Source organism: Callorhinus ursinus, unplaced genomic scaffold (genome assembly GCF_003265705.2).
Source record: "Callorhinus ursinus isolate GAN/ISIS: 27379988/994484 unplaced genomic scaffold, GSC_fseal_2.0 scaffold66, whole genome shotgun sequence".
Taxonomy (NCBI): Eukaryota; Metazoa; Chordata; class Mammalia; order Carnivora; family Otariidae; genus Callorhinus; species Callorhinus ursinus.
The window spans coordinates 2,418,605-2,432,443 of record NW_027397128.1 but is presented as its reverse complement, the minus strand read 5'-3'; the positions used below and the strand labels follow the sequence as shown (position 1 = coordinate 2,432,443).

The 13,839-nt window shown below is 39.3% G+C and overlaps 1 protein-coding gene across 8 annotated transcripts in view; it reads right to left on the bottom strand.

Annotated features, from left to right (window-relative positions):
* HEPH (hephaestin) overlaps window positions 1–13,839 on the bottom strand; it is an 86,528-nt gene that overhangs the window by 68,270 nt on the left and 4,419 nt on the right. For 5 of the 8 annotated variants that reach the window (XM_073885825.1, XM_073885829.1, XM_073885830.1 and 2 more), the window contains 7 exons: window positions 9,872–10,077; window positions 7,783–8,027; window positions 6,018–6,230; window positions 4,932–5,114; window positions 4,651–4,788; window positions 3,558–3,812; window positions 1,376–1,544 (listed from right to left, as the gene is read on the bottom strand). In XM_073885825.1, the coding sequence (XP_073741926.1) occupies window positions 1,376–1,544; window positions 3,558–3,812; window positions 4,651–4,788; window positions 4,932–5,114; window positions 6,018–6,230; window positions 7,783–8,027; window positions 9,872–10,047 (1,379 nt within the window). In that variant the 5' untranslated portion in view covers window positions 10,048–10,077. The remainder of the gene's footprint in view (window positions 1–1,375; window positions 1,545–3,557; window positions 3,813–4,650; window positions 4,789–4,931; window positions 5,115–6,017; window positions 6,231–7,782; window positions 8,028–9,871; window positions 10,078–13,839) is intronic. The other 3 variants (XM_073885827.1, XM_025862117.2, XM_073885831.1) reach the window with 3 other exon arrangements.

Here is a 13,839-nt window from a genome sequence, read left to right as displayed (position 1 = left end):
CAGCAGGGAGTCTGCTTCTCCCTCTCCCTCTGTCCCTCCTCCTGCTTGTGCTCTCTTTCTCTCTCCCTCTCAAATAAATAAATAAAATCTTTAAAAATTTTTTGTTTTATTTTTTATTTTTTTATTTTTTTATTATGTTATGTTAGTCACCATACAGTAAGTACATTGTTAGTTTTTGATGGAGTGTTCCATGATTCATTGTTTGCATATAACACCCAGTGCTCCATGCAATAAGTGCCCTCCTAATACCCATCACCAGGCTAACCCACCCCCCCACCCCCCTCATGGAGGACATTAGGAGAAGGAAAGGAAAAATGAAGGGGGGGATCAGAGGGGGAGATGAACCATGAGAGACTATGGACTACAGGAAATAAAATCTTTTAAAAAATATTCTTCATTCCAAAATGAAATTCCACTAATTTAACAAGCACAGTTGGGAGATTCTGGAAGCTATGCTGAGACCCAAGTTCCTATTTTCTTATGGTTTCTGCAGATTCATTCCATTTTTTTTTTAGATTTTATTTATTTATTTGAGAGAGAGAGAATGAGAGATAGCATGAGAGGGAAGAGGTTCAGAGGGAGAAGCAGACTCCCTGCTGAGCAGGGAGCCCGATGTGGGACTCGATCCCGGGACTCCAGGATCATGACCTGAGCCGAAGGCAGTCGCTTAACCAACTGAGTCACCCAGGCGCCCATCATTCCATTATTTCTTACTGGGAGAATAAATATAATGGTGCCCTAGAATATTCCTCCCAAAACTCTCCTAATCATTTACTAAGTACCTCTTCTGTAAAAGACCTGGAATCACTGATAGCCCAGTGAGTCAATATAACTTAAGGCCTAGCATCTGAATAGGGAAATAACCTTCTGCCCTATTTTGTCTACATCTGAGTAGTGGATGAGGTAGGAGAATTTGGAGAAATCCCTCCAAAAGGATGAAAATGGAATGGCTACAAGGTAGGTTGCTCCTGCTCTTCCTATATTTCTCCAAGTGCCTCCTTCAGATTATAGAAAAGAGAGGAAGGGACAATGAGGTAAACAAAAGAAAAATAAAGGAGAGTTGGATAAGTGCCATTTCAACTGTTCTGGTTTTTTGGGGGGTCTTATTTTCTTAATGCAGCCTGGGATCATAACAGAAGCAATCTCAAACTCTGCTTGAACCCTTTGTTAAGGATGTGACATAACCCTACAAAAAGTTTTATAGCTTCCCAAGAGCACGTTCTCCAGGGGACCACAAGAATTTGGCTAACCATTATCATGTAATTCCAGCCAGACAATGATTGTAACCCCCAAGTGAAGTGAGAGATTTCTGAAAGGGAGTAATAGGAGCTGGGCTGGGCCCAGAAGCTGGGGGAGGAAACTCATTGCCTCTTACCTGCCTGGTTCCCTCAAATTCTTCCCAGTACTCCCATCATGCCCCATCGGGCCATAGTCCCATCGAATCTCATGTGCCTCAATGAAGTACTGCCGAACTTTGCCTGTAAGTTGGTTCATAGGAGGGGTCATGGAGCAAGACTTGACCTTGTAGAGTGCTTGCATGCCACCTGGAGGAAGAACATCATGGCTGGCTCCATTCCACCCAACAGGTCCTGTAGCTAGATGACCCACCTTTCTCCTTCTAATGTTTTTCCCTCCCACCTTTCATCAGACCACTTTCTCTCACTCCTCAAGAACCCGGCTGGGAGAAAGGGAGCCTATATGGGAATTCAAGTACCTTCACCTGCTAACCACAACTGACTCATTTTACCAGATCCTCATTCCTGCTTCTGCAAAAGGCTTACATTGTAGCAAGATCACAGAATTTGAAGTCAGAATACTTGTGTTCCATTCTAATTCTTATCAATCTCTGTAGGACCTTTGGCCAGTCGCTTCCTAGATTTGAACTTTAAACCTTGTTTTGTAAATGAGAAGAATAGGGATGTCTATCACACTGGGCTGGTGGAAGCATCACATTTTAAAAAGAGGGAGTAAGAAAAAAAAAGGGAGTAAGTTACATGTAAAGTAGGAAGCTCCTAAAATAATGGAACATCTTCTATACATGGAGGTGAAGCTTCAGACTTGGGAATACCAGGAAAATTTGAATTCTAAATATTATCTCCAAATGTGGAAAAATTTACTTTGAGGCATAGTGATAATGGATGATACTGCTTATATTTGCTTGGCAACTTACAGAGGTCATTCAAGTATACTATCACATTTGAGTCTCACATCATTCCCAAGGAAATTTGAAATTTGTAAATTAGAAATTGGAGGTAAGAAAAAGGAGAAAATAATATTAATTTTTGTTGAATATGAATTACATGCCAAGCCTTGTGCCAGGTGCTTTACATTTGTTACATCCTTCAGTCCTCATAACCCTCATGTGAAACAGACTTTTAATGTCCCTTTCTGCAGATGAAGAAAACTAAGGATCAGAGAGGTTAAGTAACTTGCCCAAGATTAAACGGCTAGTCAGTAGTGAAGCTGAGACTTAATCTCCTACCTTTTAACTGCAAATTTAAATGCTCATTCTCTTCTTTCAGAGAAGTTATATGAATTACCAAAGTTAATTAAACAATTGATAGAACCAAGATTTGAATTCAGGCTTATCTGCCTGGCCCTAAGGCCCATACTTGCTTCACTATTGTGCTGCATCCCTAACCTCCATTCATATTCATTCATACTCTCTTACCCGGGTACCTTTGGGACCAAGGGTGGGCCCTGGATGATGGAGCATGGGTAAGTGGCCTCTGTTCATCAAACCTACCACCACAGACTCATTATCCTACCAGTCTGTAACTCTTCACCTGCTCAAATCTACTTTCACATACTCATATTACTCTCCTAACACCTACCTAATTTATCATATATCAAATAATTCTAGAAAGTAAGAGATAATAAGGATCTTAGAGATTATTTAGACCAAATTCCTCATTTTGTAGATGTGGCAAATGAGGCCTATACATGGGAAGGGACTTTTCCAAAGTCATACAGTGAGTTTCTCACAGAACTGAGACAATAACTCAAACCTTCTAATCACTTGTCTAGTGCTCTTTTCATTGTCTCATATATTCCTCTTCTCTGATGCTCCTGGATGCACTATGCCATTACTTCAACAATTTTCTCTCTAAAAACCAAACCTTCTACTCCTATTACTATTGGGTCCCAACTAGAGTGTCACTACTTGCCCACAATACTCTATGATCTCCCAAAGAAGCCTTTGTTTTCTTTAATCTCTCCTTCACTCCCTCTTCAATAAGCTGCAAATACCTCCAGGTATTAATTCCTTAGAATTCTGAGCAAAGAAGAACAGCTTGAATAACTGCTTATCCATCTCTATACCATCTTATGTTAGAGATGGGGAAGATAAAACCCAGAGAAACGTCCCTGAGGTCACCCTGCAAGTTAATGGCTGATCCAAGGAAAAATCTGGCTAGGTCCCAAAATTCCAATCTAATATTTCATCCTTTATACCTAGCTGTCTCATCTGAAAGACCTATCTTATGGCTCCAGGCTCCTGATGATCATTAATGCCATCTCCCTTCCATACCTCAAGGGTCAAAGATGTCGGATCTCACCTCGCAAGTGACTATTCACTTGACAGCTAATCAACCAGGTGCCAGGTTCCCAAGGCACCATCTCAGCAGTCACAAAGGTGGCTGGAAAGATGTGAGCCACATCAGTGCGGTGGCCCCGGATGGTCAGTATCTGTCCATGGAAGAAAGCTGTGTGGACATCTACTTCATTGCCCATGCCAAATAAGTGCCAGGCCACACGCTTCTGTGCACACATGCTTAGATCTGGTAAGTTCCCAAAGACAAAGCCATTGATTGCTGCAAAGGAAAATCCAAAGAAAATATCAGAAAATATCTTAGGAAAGAACAGCCTGATGAGAGATTTGCCATCTGACAATAATAATAGACCACATTTAGATGAATTTTTAAAAAGCACACTGTGCTAACCATATACTTTATTTAATTTAAAATCTCATAAACAGCCTGGGAAAATAAACAGATATCACTGATCTCAAGCAATGAGATAACCAAGGCCCAGAGAAGTGAAGTTACTTCTCTCCCAAGGCCACAGAGCTGTTAAGTAGTAGAACCAAGATTCCAACCCAGCAATCTGAGGAAGCTTTCTAATGAATGGGGTTCATTTTGCAAGCTATTTTTCCCTTCCAGGCCAATTTCCTTCTGAAATTTCCACAGGAGAATTTTCAAGTTAGCTAATTACCATGGTTATCAAAGGTAATTTGTGTAAAACCCAAGAGAAATTTGACCTGCCCAAGCCATCTCTTAAATCTTCCCCCTGAGTTTTCACTTTCCCTTGGGACTATCAGGCTTTGAGACCATCTCTGGCACCAAAGGGACACAAATCTTTTTCTTAATTAAACAAAAATAAAATCAACTTGTTTTTGTTACTAAAATCAGTTATTTACCCATGCCTCAGGGCTCTTGTGTCTTTAGTTTGTTTTAAATGTAATTAAGGTGATCAGCTTCCTTACAGCCAATCATTTTTCCTCACAAAGTAGGTAATTCTTCCAAACTTTTTAGGACAAAGAAATGTTGACTAATTACATCAGTGGACAACCCTCACCTTGAGAGACTTAGAATAAAGTACATGACTTTGGAATCAATAACCTAGGCTATTACACATTAAGAGGCAAGGTACCTAATGGCAAGAGCACAGCCTGTGCAATCAGACAGATCAGTATTGGAATTTTAACGTGCAAATTTTCTATTGTGTAATTCCGGAGCCTCAATTTCCTCATAGGTGAAAGAGGGAAAAGGTACCTATTACTCTTAGTTCCTGTGAGGAGTAAAAACAGGGAAAATGTACCTATTACTTTTAGTTCTTGTGAGATATATGGAAGTATCCACCAGATGCTAGGCCCAATGTAAACTCTCCATCAGTCTTTACTGTCATGGTGTGGCCACCCTCTCCCAGCTCACCATGCATCCTATTGCTTTCCTGAAAGGCCTCATCTTCTTTGTCTACTGAGGTAGGATCTGAGCAGTAAGTGACAATGTTTTCATCGATATGCCAGCTAAGGTTCTCATCTACCACACTGAAGAGCAGGAAGAAATCATTATCCACATCCTTCCGCTGAGGAGGGGAATTCCCATCCAGGGTACCTAGAGTAAGTAAGAAATGTGCCCTTGAGAACTTTCTCTCTTTAGCAACAGTAACCTGCAAGGGGTACTCATAAAAATTAATAGGAAGAGAGGGTGCCTTAAGAGTCTTTTGGCAACAGAAAAGCAGATAAGGCCTTCTGCTCTTAATTTCTATTTCCAAATTTCTATTTCCCCAGTTAAACTCAATTCAGCTGAGCCTAGGACTTGAAGACTGGACATACAGGACCTAGAATAATTCCCTCCCACCATCCCTGCATGTACCTTCAACCCAGGGCCTTAATCTGACAATTCTCCTGCAACACCCAGGTCTTCCAGGTCTGACAATATTTATTTATTTTTTTTAAGATTTTATTTATTTATTTGAGAGAAAGAATGAGAGAGAGAGAGCACATGAGAGGGGGGAGGGTCAGAGGGAGAAGCAGACTCCCCGCTGAGCAGGGAGCCCAATGCGGGACTCGATCCCAGGACTCCAGGACCACGACCCGAGCCGAAGGCAGTCGCCTAACCAACTGAGCCACCCAGGTGCCCCCAGGTCTGACAATATTTAAACATACCATATTTCCAACAAAGTTCCCCAATTTTCCCCAAATACCGATGGCTACACTTTTGATCCTAACCACACTTAAACTCTTAACACATGCCTTACTTTTAGGTGGTTTGACTCCCATCATTACTAATTCAAGGTTTTAAAATGAAATAAGAAAATATTAAAGTTTTTAAAGGTAATTAAATAGGGAAAAATAGTGGAAAAAAAGTTTAGCAGGGTTTATTCCTGCTAATAAACAAGGGTGTTGAATTAACACCCCTTCAGGTTGCTGTTTAATATGTAGGTGATTCAGCTACATCACTGCTTCCTGTAGATATCCCACACTGCATCTCAGTAGCTCCCCATGGGGCCTGTACCTTTTTTACATGTGATAAGGGGTCCAATGAGGCCAGTTGCAATGTCTCGTGGAGCATCTACATGAGAATGGTAGATCCAGGTGAGGCATGCTGGGTCAGCATCAGTGGGTGCATGGCCTTCTGGAATGGTCCAGTTGTAAATGTGGCTGCCTCCCGGAGGAACAGAATCATCAGCTTTTAGCTGACCAGAGGAGCCATCTGGGTATAAGGAGCCTAGAAAATAAAATTGCACATGCCCAGTCTCAAGGTGAGTGAGAGGGAGCCTGGCAGATATAGAAGCCAAGAGAGGGCTGACATATGGGACAGTGTTCCTCACAACCTGAGGATACATATTCAGGTAATATCCAGCCAAAGAATCCCAGACCTCACATCAGCTATGGGTGGAGAGATGACAGCCATCAGAAAAGGAGCTGTGGCCATGGAAAGTGCTTCACAGCCTGATCTAATAGTATCCTAGTACAAAACCAGTGGCATAGAAGTGAGAAAGAAGACAGAATTCCCCCCTTCAAGAACTCACTTTGGAAAACAGAAAGCAGACAATTACAGAATTTCAATCTAAAGCCAACTTAAGTTCCTCTGAACATTAAAAATCGAACTATGCTATGATCCAATAATCACACCACTGGGTATCTACCCCCCAAAATACAAAAATACTAATTCTAAATGGTACATACACCCCTATGTTTATAGCAACATTATTTACAATAGCCAAATTATGGAAGCAACCCAAGTGTCTATCCATTAATGGATAAGGATGTGATATATATATATATATATATGTATATATATATATATATATATATTTCAACCATAAAAAAGAATGAAATCTTGCCATTTTCAATGACATGAGTGGAGCTAGAGAGCATTATGCTAAGCAAAATAAGTCAGTCAGAGAAAGACAAATACCATATAATTTCACTCATATGTAGAATTTAAAAAATAAAACAAATGAGCAAAGGGGAAAAAAAGAGACAAACCAAGAAATAGACTCTCAGCTATAGAGAACAAATTGATGGTTACCAGAGGGGAGGTGGGTGGGGAGATGGGTGAAATAGGTGATGAAGATTAAGGAGGGCACTTGTCATAAGCACTGGTAGAGGTATGGAATTGTTGAATCACTATATTGTACATCTAAAACTAATATAACTCTGTATGTTAACTATATTGGAATTAAAATTTTATAAATGAAGCCAACTTAATGATCAGTTGGTCCACTTACCCTTTTTATGGAGGAGAAAACAGGAAAAATAACTTGTCCGAGGCTATACAGGAGTTAGTGGCCCAGTCAAAACCTGGATTCCCTTTCTACTACTGTCACTCACTGTTGTGTCATTATAGGCCATTAGATGGGGGATACAGATTAGTAACTGAACTTCCTCTTAAGAAAAAAAAATGGACCTTTCAGAAGACCGTGACCCTAGAATAGCGTTCCCTTACATTCACAGCACACTTTTCTCTTTCCAAAGCACAGCCAAATACTTTATGGAAATGTCCTTCAAGTAATTCTTTGTGAGAAAAGGCAGATTGAATCTCCATATACATAATGAAGAATATGAGGCCCAGAGAGGGGAAGTGGCTTGCCCAAAGTCACAGCGTATGAATAGCAGAAGTGATAACATTAGTTACCAGTTTTTCTGGGAGTGCCTCTGCCACCTCAGATCAATAAGGAGAAAAAAGTCTATTCTCATTCCTAGCTCCTCTCTCTCAAATATTAGTAAAAGAAAATTTGTTGTGGACAGGAGAAAAAAAGGTTGGTCTGATTTACCTTCTGAGTCCTTTTCATAGAAAACGCCATGGGGGTGTATGGTGTAGGGACGAGTGGCAAAATTCTTCAGGTGGATAAGGATGACATCTCCCACCTCAGCCTGCAACACTGGCCCCAAGAAGCCCAACCAAGCAGGCTGGACCATTTCATCCATGTATGAACCATCTCTGTATTCCTTATAAATGGTTTTCTTGTAACTGCTCCCTATCCGGTTCTTGTCAGATTTTAGGAAGCTGGAAGCTACTCTGGGAAGGAAGAAGAGAAAGACTCAGAATTTTGCCACAGTCTTCAAAACTCTGGAGAGTTCTTTTCCAGATGAAGCTGACCAAAAATGTCTATTTTTGTTTAGGGCAAAACAAGGGAAAATGAGATTGTACTGATCAAAACACAGGTTAGAGTCTAACTTTTAGACAATGGGAAGCATTAAATTAAAGCATATAAAATTGGGGCACCTGAGTGGCTCAGTCAGTTAAGCGTCTGCCTTCAGCTTGGGTCATGATCCCAGGGTCCTGGGATCGAGCCCTGCTTTGGGGGGGGGTCCCTGCTCAGTGGGGAGTCTGCTTCTCCCTCTCCCTCTGTCCCTCCGCCTACTCATGCTCTCTCTCTCCCTCTCTCTATCTCAAATAAATAAACAAAAAAATCTTTAAAAATTAAAGCATATAAAATTGCTGATATTTGACCACTTTTAACCTCCAAAAAAGGCAATTTCACATAGTTCCACCTAATATATAGTAATGGGGAGACAATCAAATATGGACTGACTCTTTTTAAGTGATCAACTCCCAATCCATATGGCCTGACCTTGCATCATCTTCCTATATATGAGAGATCTTATAGCATAGTTGGTAAGATCACAAGTTCTGGAGCCAGGATGAGTTGATTAAATGCCCATATTACCATTTCCAAATCTGTGGGACTTTGAGCCAGTTACTTAACTACTTTATGCACAATTTCCCCATCTGTAAAATGGACATAATCAGGGTACCAAGTTCAGACAGTCAATACTGGTGACTAAAAAAATTAAAATACATAAAGAGCTTAGGACAGTGCCTGGAAAATAGTAAAAGCTTAATAAATGCTAACTATTATTTCAAAGTATTGGGGATGGAAGATAATGAAGTTATCCCTCAAGGACACCTCTGATAAAAAGACTCTGTTACTCCAAAACTAGATGGACCAGAAGGTGGTTTGTTAAAAAAAAAAAAAAAAAGCTGCTTTACTTACTTTAATACATCCTAGAGAGCTCTGAGATAATACAGTCAACTTTGGAAAATTCTGAGGCTTTGGGGAGGCAAAGTGATTCAAGATCACAAAAGATTCTTTAATATATTCTTTTTCTTTTAACAGATATTTGTGGAACATCAGCAAGGCTCTAAGATTAAGAAAGGTTAATCTTATGGAATCTGTGAAAGGCAGAATGGTGAAAAGAATACTAGCTTTGCATCCACATTACCCAGGCTTGAATTCTAGCTCTTCCATTTACTAGCTGTAGGACTTGGGCAGGTCACTTAATCTCCTCGAATCTCAGTTTTCTCATCTGTAAGATGAGGACATTCATACTCACCTCTTAGAGCTTTTGTGAGAATTAGGTGAGAGAAAGTATGTAAACTCCTAGTATGGTGACTGTCACAGAGAGACTGTTACGTAAGTGATAGCTATTACTATTATTTCCTTGATTCTGAGGCTTACCATATTTTTTCACATTTTCACATATCCAAAATCAATGTAGTTCTACTCAACTATAGGAGCATAGTTCCATCACACACATCTTATAAATACTGTATATATTTCATGTTTTTTTTTCTTTTTTGGAAGTGTTATAGATATCATTTTCAAATCAAGAGAATATGGAATTACCTTTAGGACCCTAAAAATGCTGAGGCACCTCAGTGTGGAAAAGCAGACTCCATGTAGGTTGCTGTCTCCTGAGTCAACTAACACTCTTACCAGCAAATGTGCCACTGGGTATATGGCCATGGAGATCAGGAGCTGACACACCCTGAGAAAAGATCTTCAAAAGGCTACTTCCTGACCTCAAGGGTGCCCCCCCACCAACTCCAGCTATAATTCCACAAATGATTAAACATACGTGTCATTGTCCAGAGTCTGGTTCATGATGACGTTCCTTCCCTTGGGAGCATAGTTCCACTGCACGTCCTGGATGCCCAAGTAGTAGACTCTAGTGGCCCCTTCAGTCAGATGGGGCCACAAAGTTTGCATCAACAACAGAGCCCAGATGAGATGGCCTGCTTCCATGACCCACATTACTCTGGGAAACTGGCAAATGAATAGCTGCTGGTATGAAAGAAAGAAAACAGAAGGGCTTTGCATGTGTCTGGAAAACTAAGGAGGCAAAAGCCAAACCAAGTGCCTGAGAAAGCAAAAACCAATTAGCCCAGAATCTCTCCCTTACCTGATATGTTTCAGTTCAAGAAACATTCAATGATCTGTGTACATTGGACTTTGGAGAGCAAAGTTGAAAACTCACTTATAGTGATAATTATGCATCACTTCTTTCAGATTAGAAGCCTGGATACTGTCCCTTTAGAAGTGTAAAAGGAAGAATGTACTCTGGCCCAAGAATCAGGAAACAGGCACCAGAAACCTGAGTGGGCCACTGACTCACTTGTTACCAAAATCAAGTCACCAATTCTCCCTATGCCTCTTTTTCCTTTGTTGCCACTTTCCATCCTTCATGAATTGTTTAAAAACAAATGATAATTTACCAAAAAAACATTTACTAGAATGTTCATAGACCTAAAAATGGAAATAGCCAAAATATCCATGAACCCTAGAATGAATGACTAAATTGCATTTTATTCATACAATGGAATTCTATATAACAATGATGATGAACAAACTACAACTACAAATAAAAATATAGATGTCTCACACAAATGTAATGTTGCAGAAAAAAAAAAGACACCAGAAACCAGAGAAAAGAATACATACTTTATGATTTAATTTATGTAAAGTACAAAATAAGGCAAAACTAATCTATGCTGTTAGAAGCCAGAATAGTGTTTGCCCTTTAGGAAGGGATAAGTGGCTGAGAAAAGAAGAGGATAAAGGCTTCTAGGTAATGTTATGTTTCTTGATCTACATACTTGGTTATATGGGTGTATTCAGTTTGTGGAAATATATTAAGCTATAAATTTAACATTTGTGCACTTTTCTGCATGTGTGTTATGCCTCAAAAAGTGAATAATGAAAGAAAACAAGTGAAAATATGTGAGGCAAATATTAACTTCTCAGAAGAAATATTCTCTGCTGGTTCTCTGCTATGCACAAACCCATTTCATTAGACCAATCCCAAGTCAGAGTCAGAACTGAGTCTCTAGCCTCTCATTCCAGTACATCAGCCAAAAGGCTAGACTTCTTGGGGATGGGATGAAGCCAAAGTCAAATTATACACAGCTACAGTCAAACCGAGAAACACAGACAATAATATAAATACACATATACATAAGTACATGCAGTCTTATCTAAAAGCAGACATAAGTGCATGTAGTCTCAGTTAAAACCAGAAATGCACACACTTGCATCCACACATAAAACCACACTGTCACACAGAGCCTTATTACTTTCATCATCAACATCACCATCATCATCATCATCATCATCATAATAATAACAACAACAACAGGGGTGGCTCAGTAGTTAAGCATCTGCCTCAACTCAGGTCATGATCCCAGGGTCGGGCTCCCTGCTGAGTGGGGAGCTTGCTTCTCCCTCTCATACTCCCCCTGCTTGTGTTCCTTTTCTCACTGTGTCTCTGTCAAATAAATAAATAAAATCTTAAAATAATAATAACAATAATAACAATAATAATAAATCAATATTATTTTGTGTGCATGGCAAGCCAGACACTAATTCTACGTGTTTTATATAGATTAAATAATTTAATCATCACAACCACACTATGAAGCATATGCCATTACTATCCCTATATTACAGAAGAAGAAACTACAGAAGTATAAAGTAATTTGCTCAAGGTCACCTCATTAGCAATCAGTAGAATTGGTTTGTGAGCCCAGAAGTTATGATTTTAATGTCTATGTTCTTGATCACTATACTATACCACCTTCCACAAAATAGACTTGCACACTCACATACATATATACACAGAGAATATGCACATGCCCATAGCCATAGCTATATCTGGGAAAGCCCCATACACTCTGAAATATGCAACCAGGTGTTGTTATAATCACTTCTAGAAACAGACATACATACTCATATAGGAAGAGATACACCTAATTGATATCATTCATGATGAGGATAATAATTATGGAAGCTACCATTCACTGAGAGATTACTGTATACTAAACACCATGTTCAGTGGTTTATATAAATTATTTCACTAAATTCTAGTCCTAAACACATGAGATAGGGACTATTAATCAAAAATAGAAAATCAAAGGTATGCATAGACACATATGGATAGGAAATTCCTGGATGTTTACCCTGGCTAGGCCTAGATATTTACCTTGGTTAATAAACAGAACAATAGACACCCCTACAAAATCTCAGGCCCTCAACACACAACAGTGGCCCAAGTATTAATTCCCAGTCTCCATATGACATTTCTCAGAAAGCTTTTGATATAGAGGAGGACCAGTTCCTGGGTTTTTCTTTCCAAAACCTGGGTCTCCCACTGACCAGTTGTGTAGACTTGGGTAATACTTAACCACCATAAACTTGTTTTCTTACTTATAAAATATTTATAATAATGTCAACCTTGGAGAAATAAATTAGAAAACTTACATGAAAAGGTCCCAGTACAATTTGTGTTTAGAACATAACAGAAAGTAACTGCTGGTTTACTTCTCCTTCTCCCACCTGGCTACAGTTTATTTATCTTTACTGTCTCCTGACACACCATATGTTCTATATTTTTACTCTAAGGGCTAACTTAAATCTTAACTTCCCCAGAAGGCCCCTTGTAGGCTCTCCATATCAGTGTCATCTGAAAAACTACTTACTCTCTATAACTCCCAACTGCTTTGTTACCTTTCTGTGAGCGGGTTCATGAACTGTCTTTATTTCCCAGTTTGGACTATTAAAACTCTTTGAAGGTGGATGTCATGTGTTAGAAGTCTTTGTGTATCTATTGCCAAAAACGGTTATGGGGGCTCTGTAGTTATACCATAAACAGCTACCGCTAGAGTGCCATAAAAGTGACACAAACATGCATTTTCCCACCAGTTGACTCTGGTTCAAGTTTGCCACTGATTTCAAAGAGTGACTTTCAGCAATTCACCTTAGTAAGCCTGAGTTTTCCTACCTATAATATAATGGAGCAGCCCTATATAGTTCTTACATTTTTGGGGTCATGAATGTTTGAGAATATAATGAAATGCAAAAATGCAGAACTACAAAAAATGTTTTACATAAAGAGCTCTCAAAGAATTATTTTAGGCTCTCACACTCCGCTGATACTCACCTTCACTGATAAAACACAGGTGCATTTATATGTGTTTAAATATAGTCCCACATAAGGTAACCCCTGACAGGAAGGGGGTGTCCTTAGTTCAATAAAAGTCTGGATATAACATAGGCCTCATTTAAACTTCCATTTCATAAAGATGCCAGCTAAGCTATTGTGCCTTAAACTCACTTACCTAGAGAGAAAACTACCCTGGGTAGGAGTTTCACAGGTTCTAATTCTGGAATCCTAATGTATTAGTTGTATGACATCATGTATTAGTTGTATCACCTAATTCCTGAGCCATACATGGTGATGATCTCTTAAATGGAGATAATCTCTGCTTTGGGTTCCTCATTAGTTTGCAATGGAAATTTGATGAGATAAAGAATGTAAATCCTTATGTAAACTTTTCATTTGGACAGGGCTGTTTTCTCTCAGCTGAGTCCATAGAAGGAAGTCTTAAAGAAAGGCCAGACTGAGGAGGAAAAATCAAGGGGAAGGTTAAAAAAAAATGAAATGAAATAGGTAAGGTAAGCAAGAGTCCTGGGAGAAGAAAGAAAAAGAAAGAAGAAAAAGAAAGAAAGAAAGAAAGAAAGAAAGAAAGAAAGAAAGAAAGAAAGAAAGAA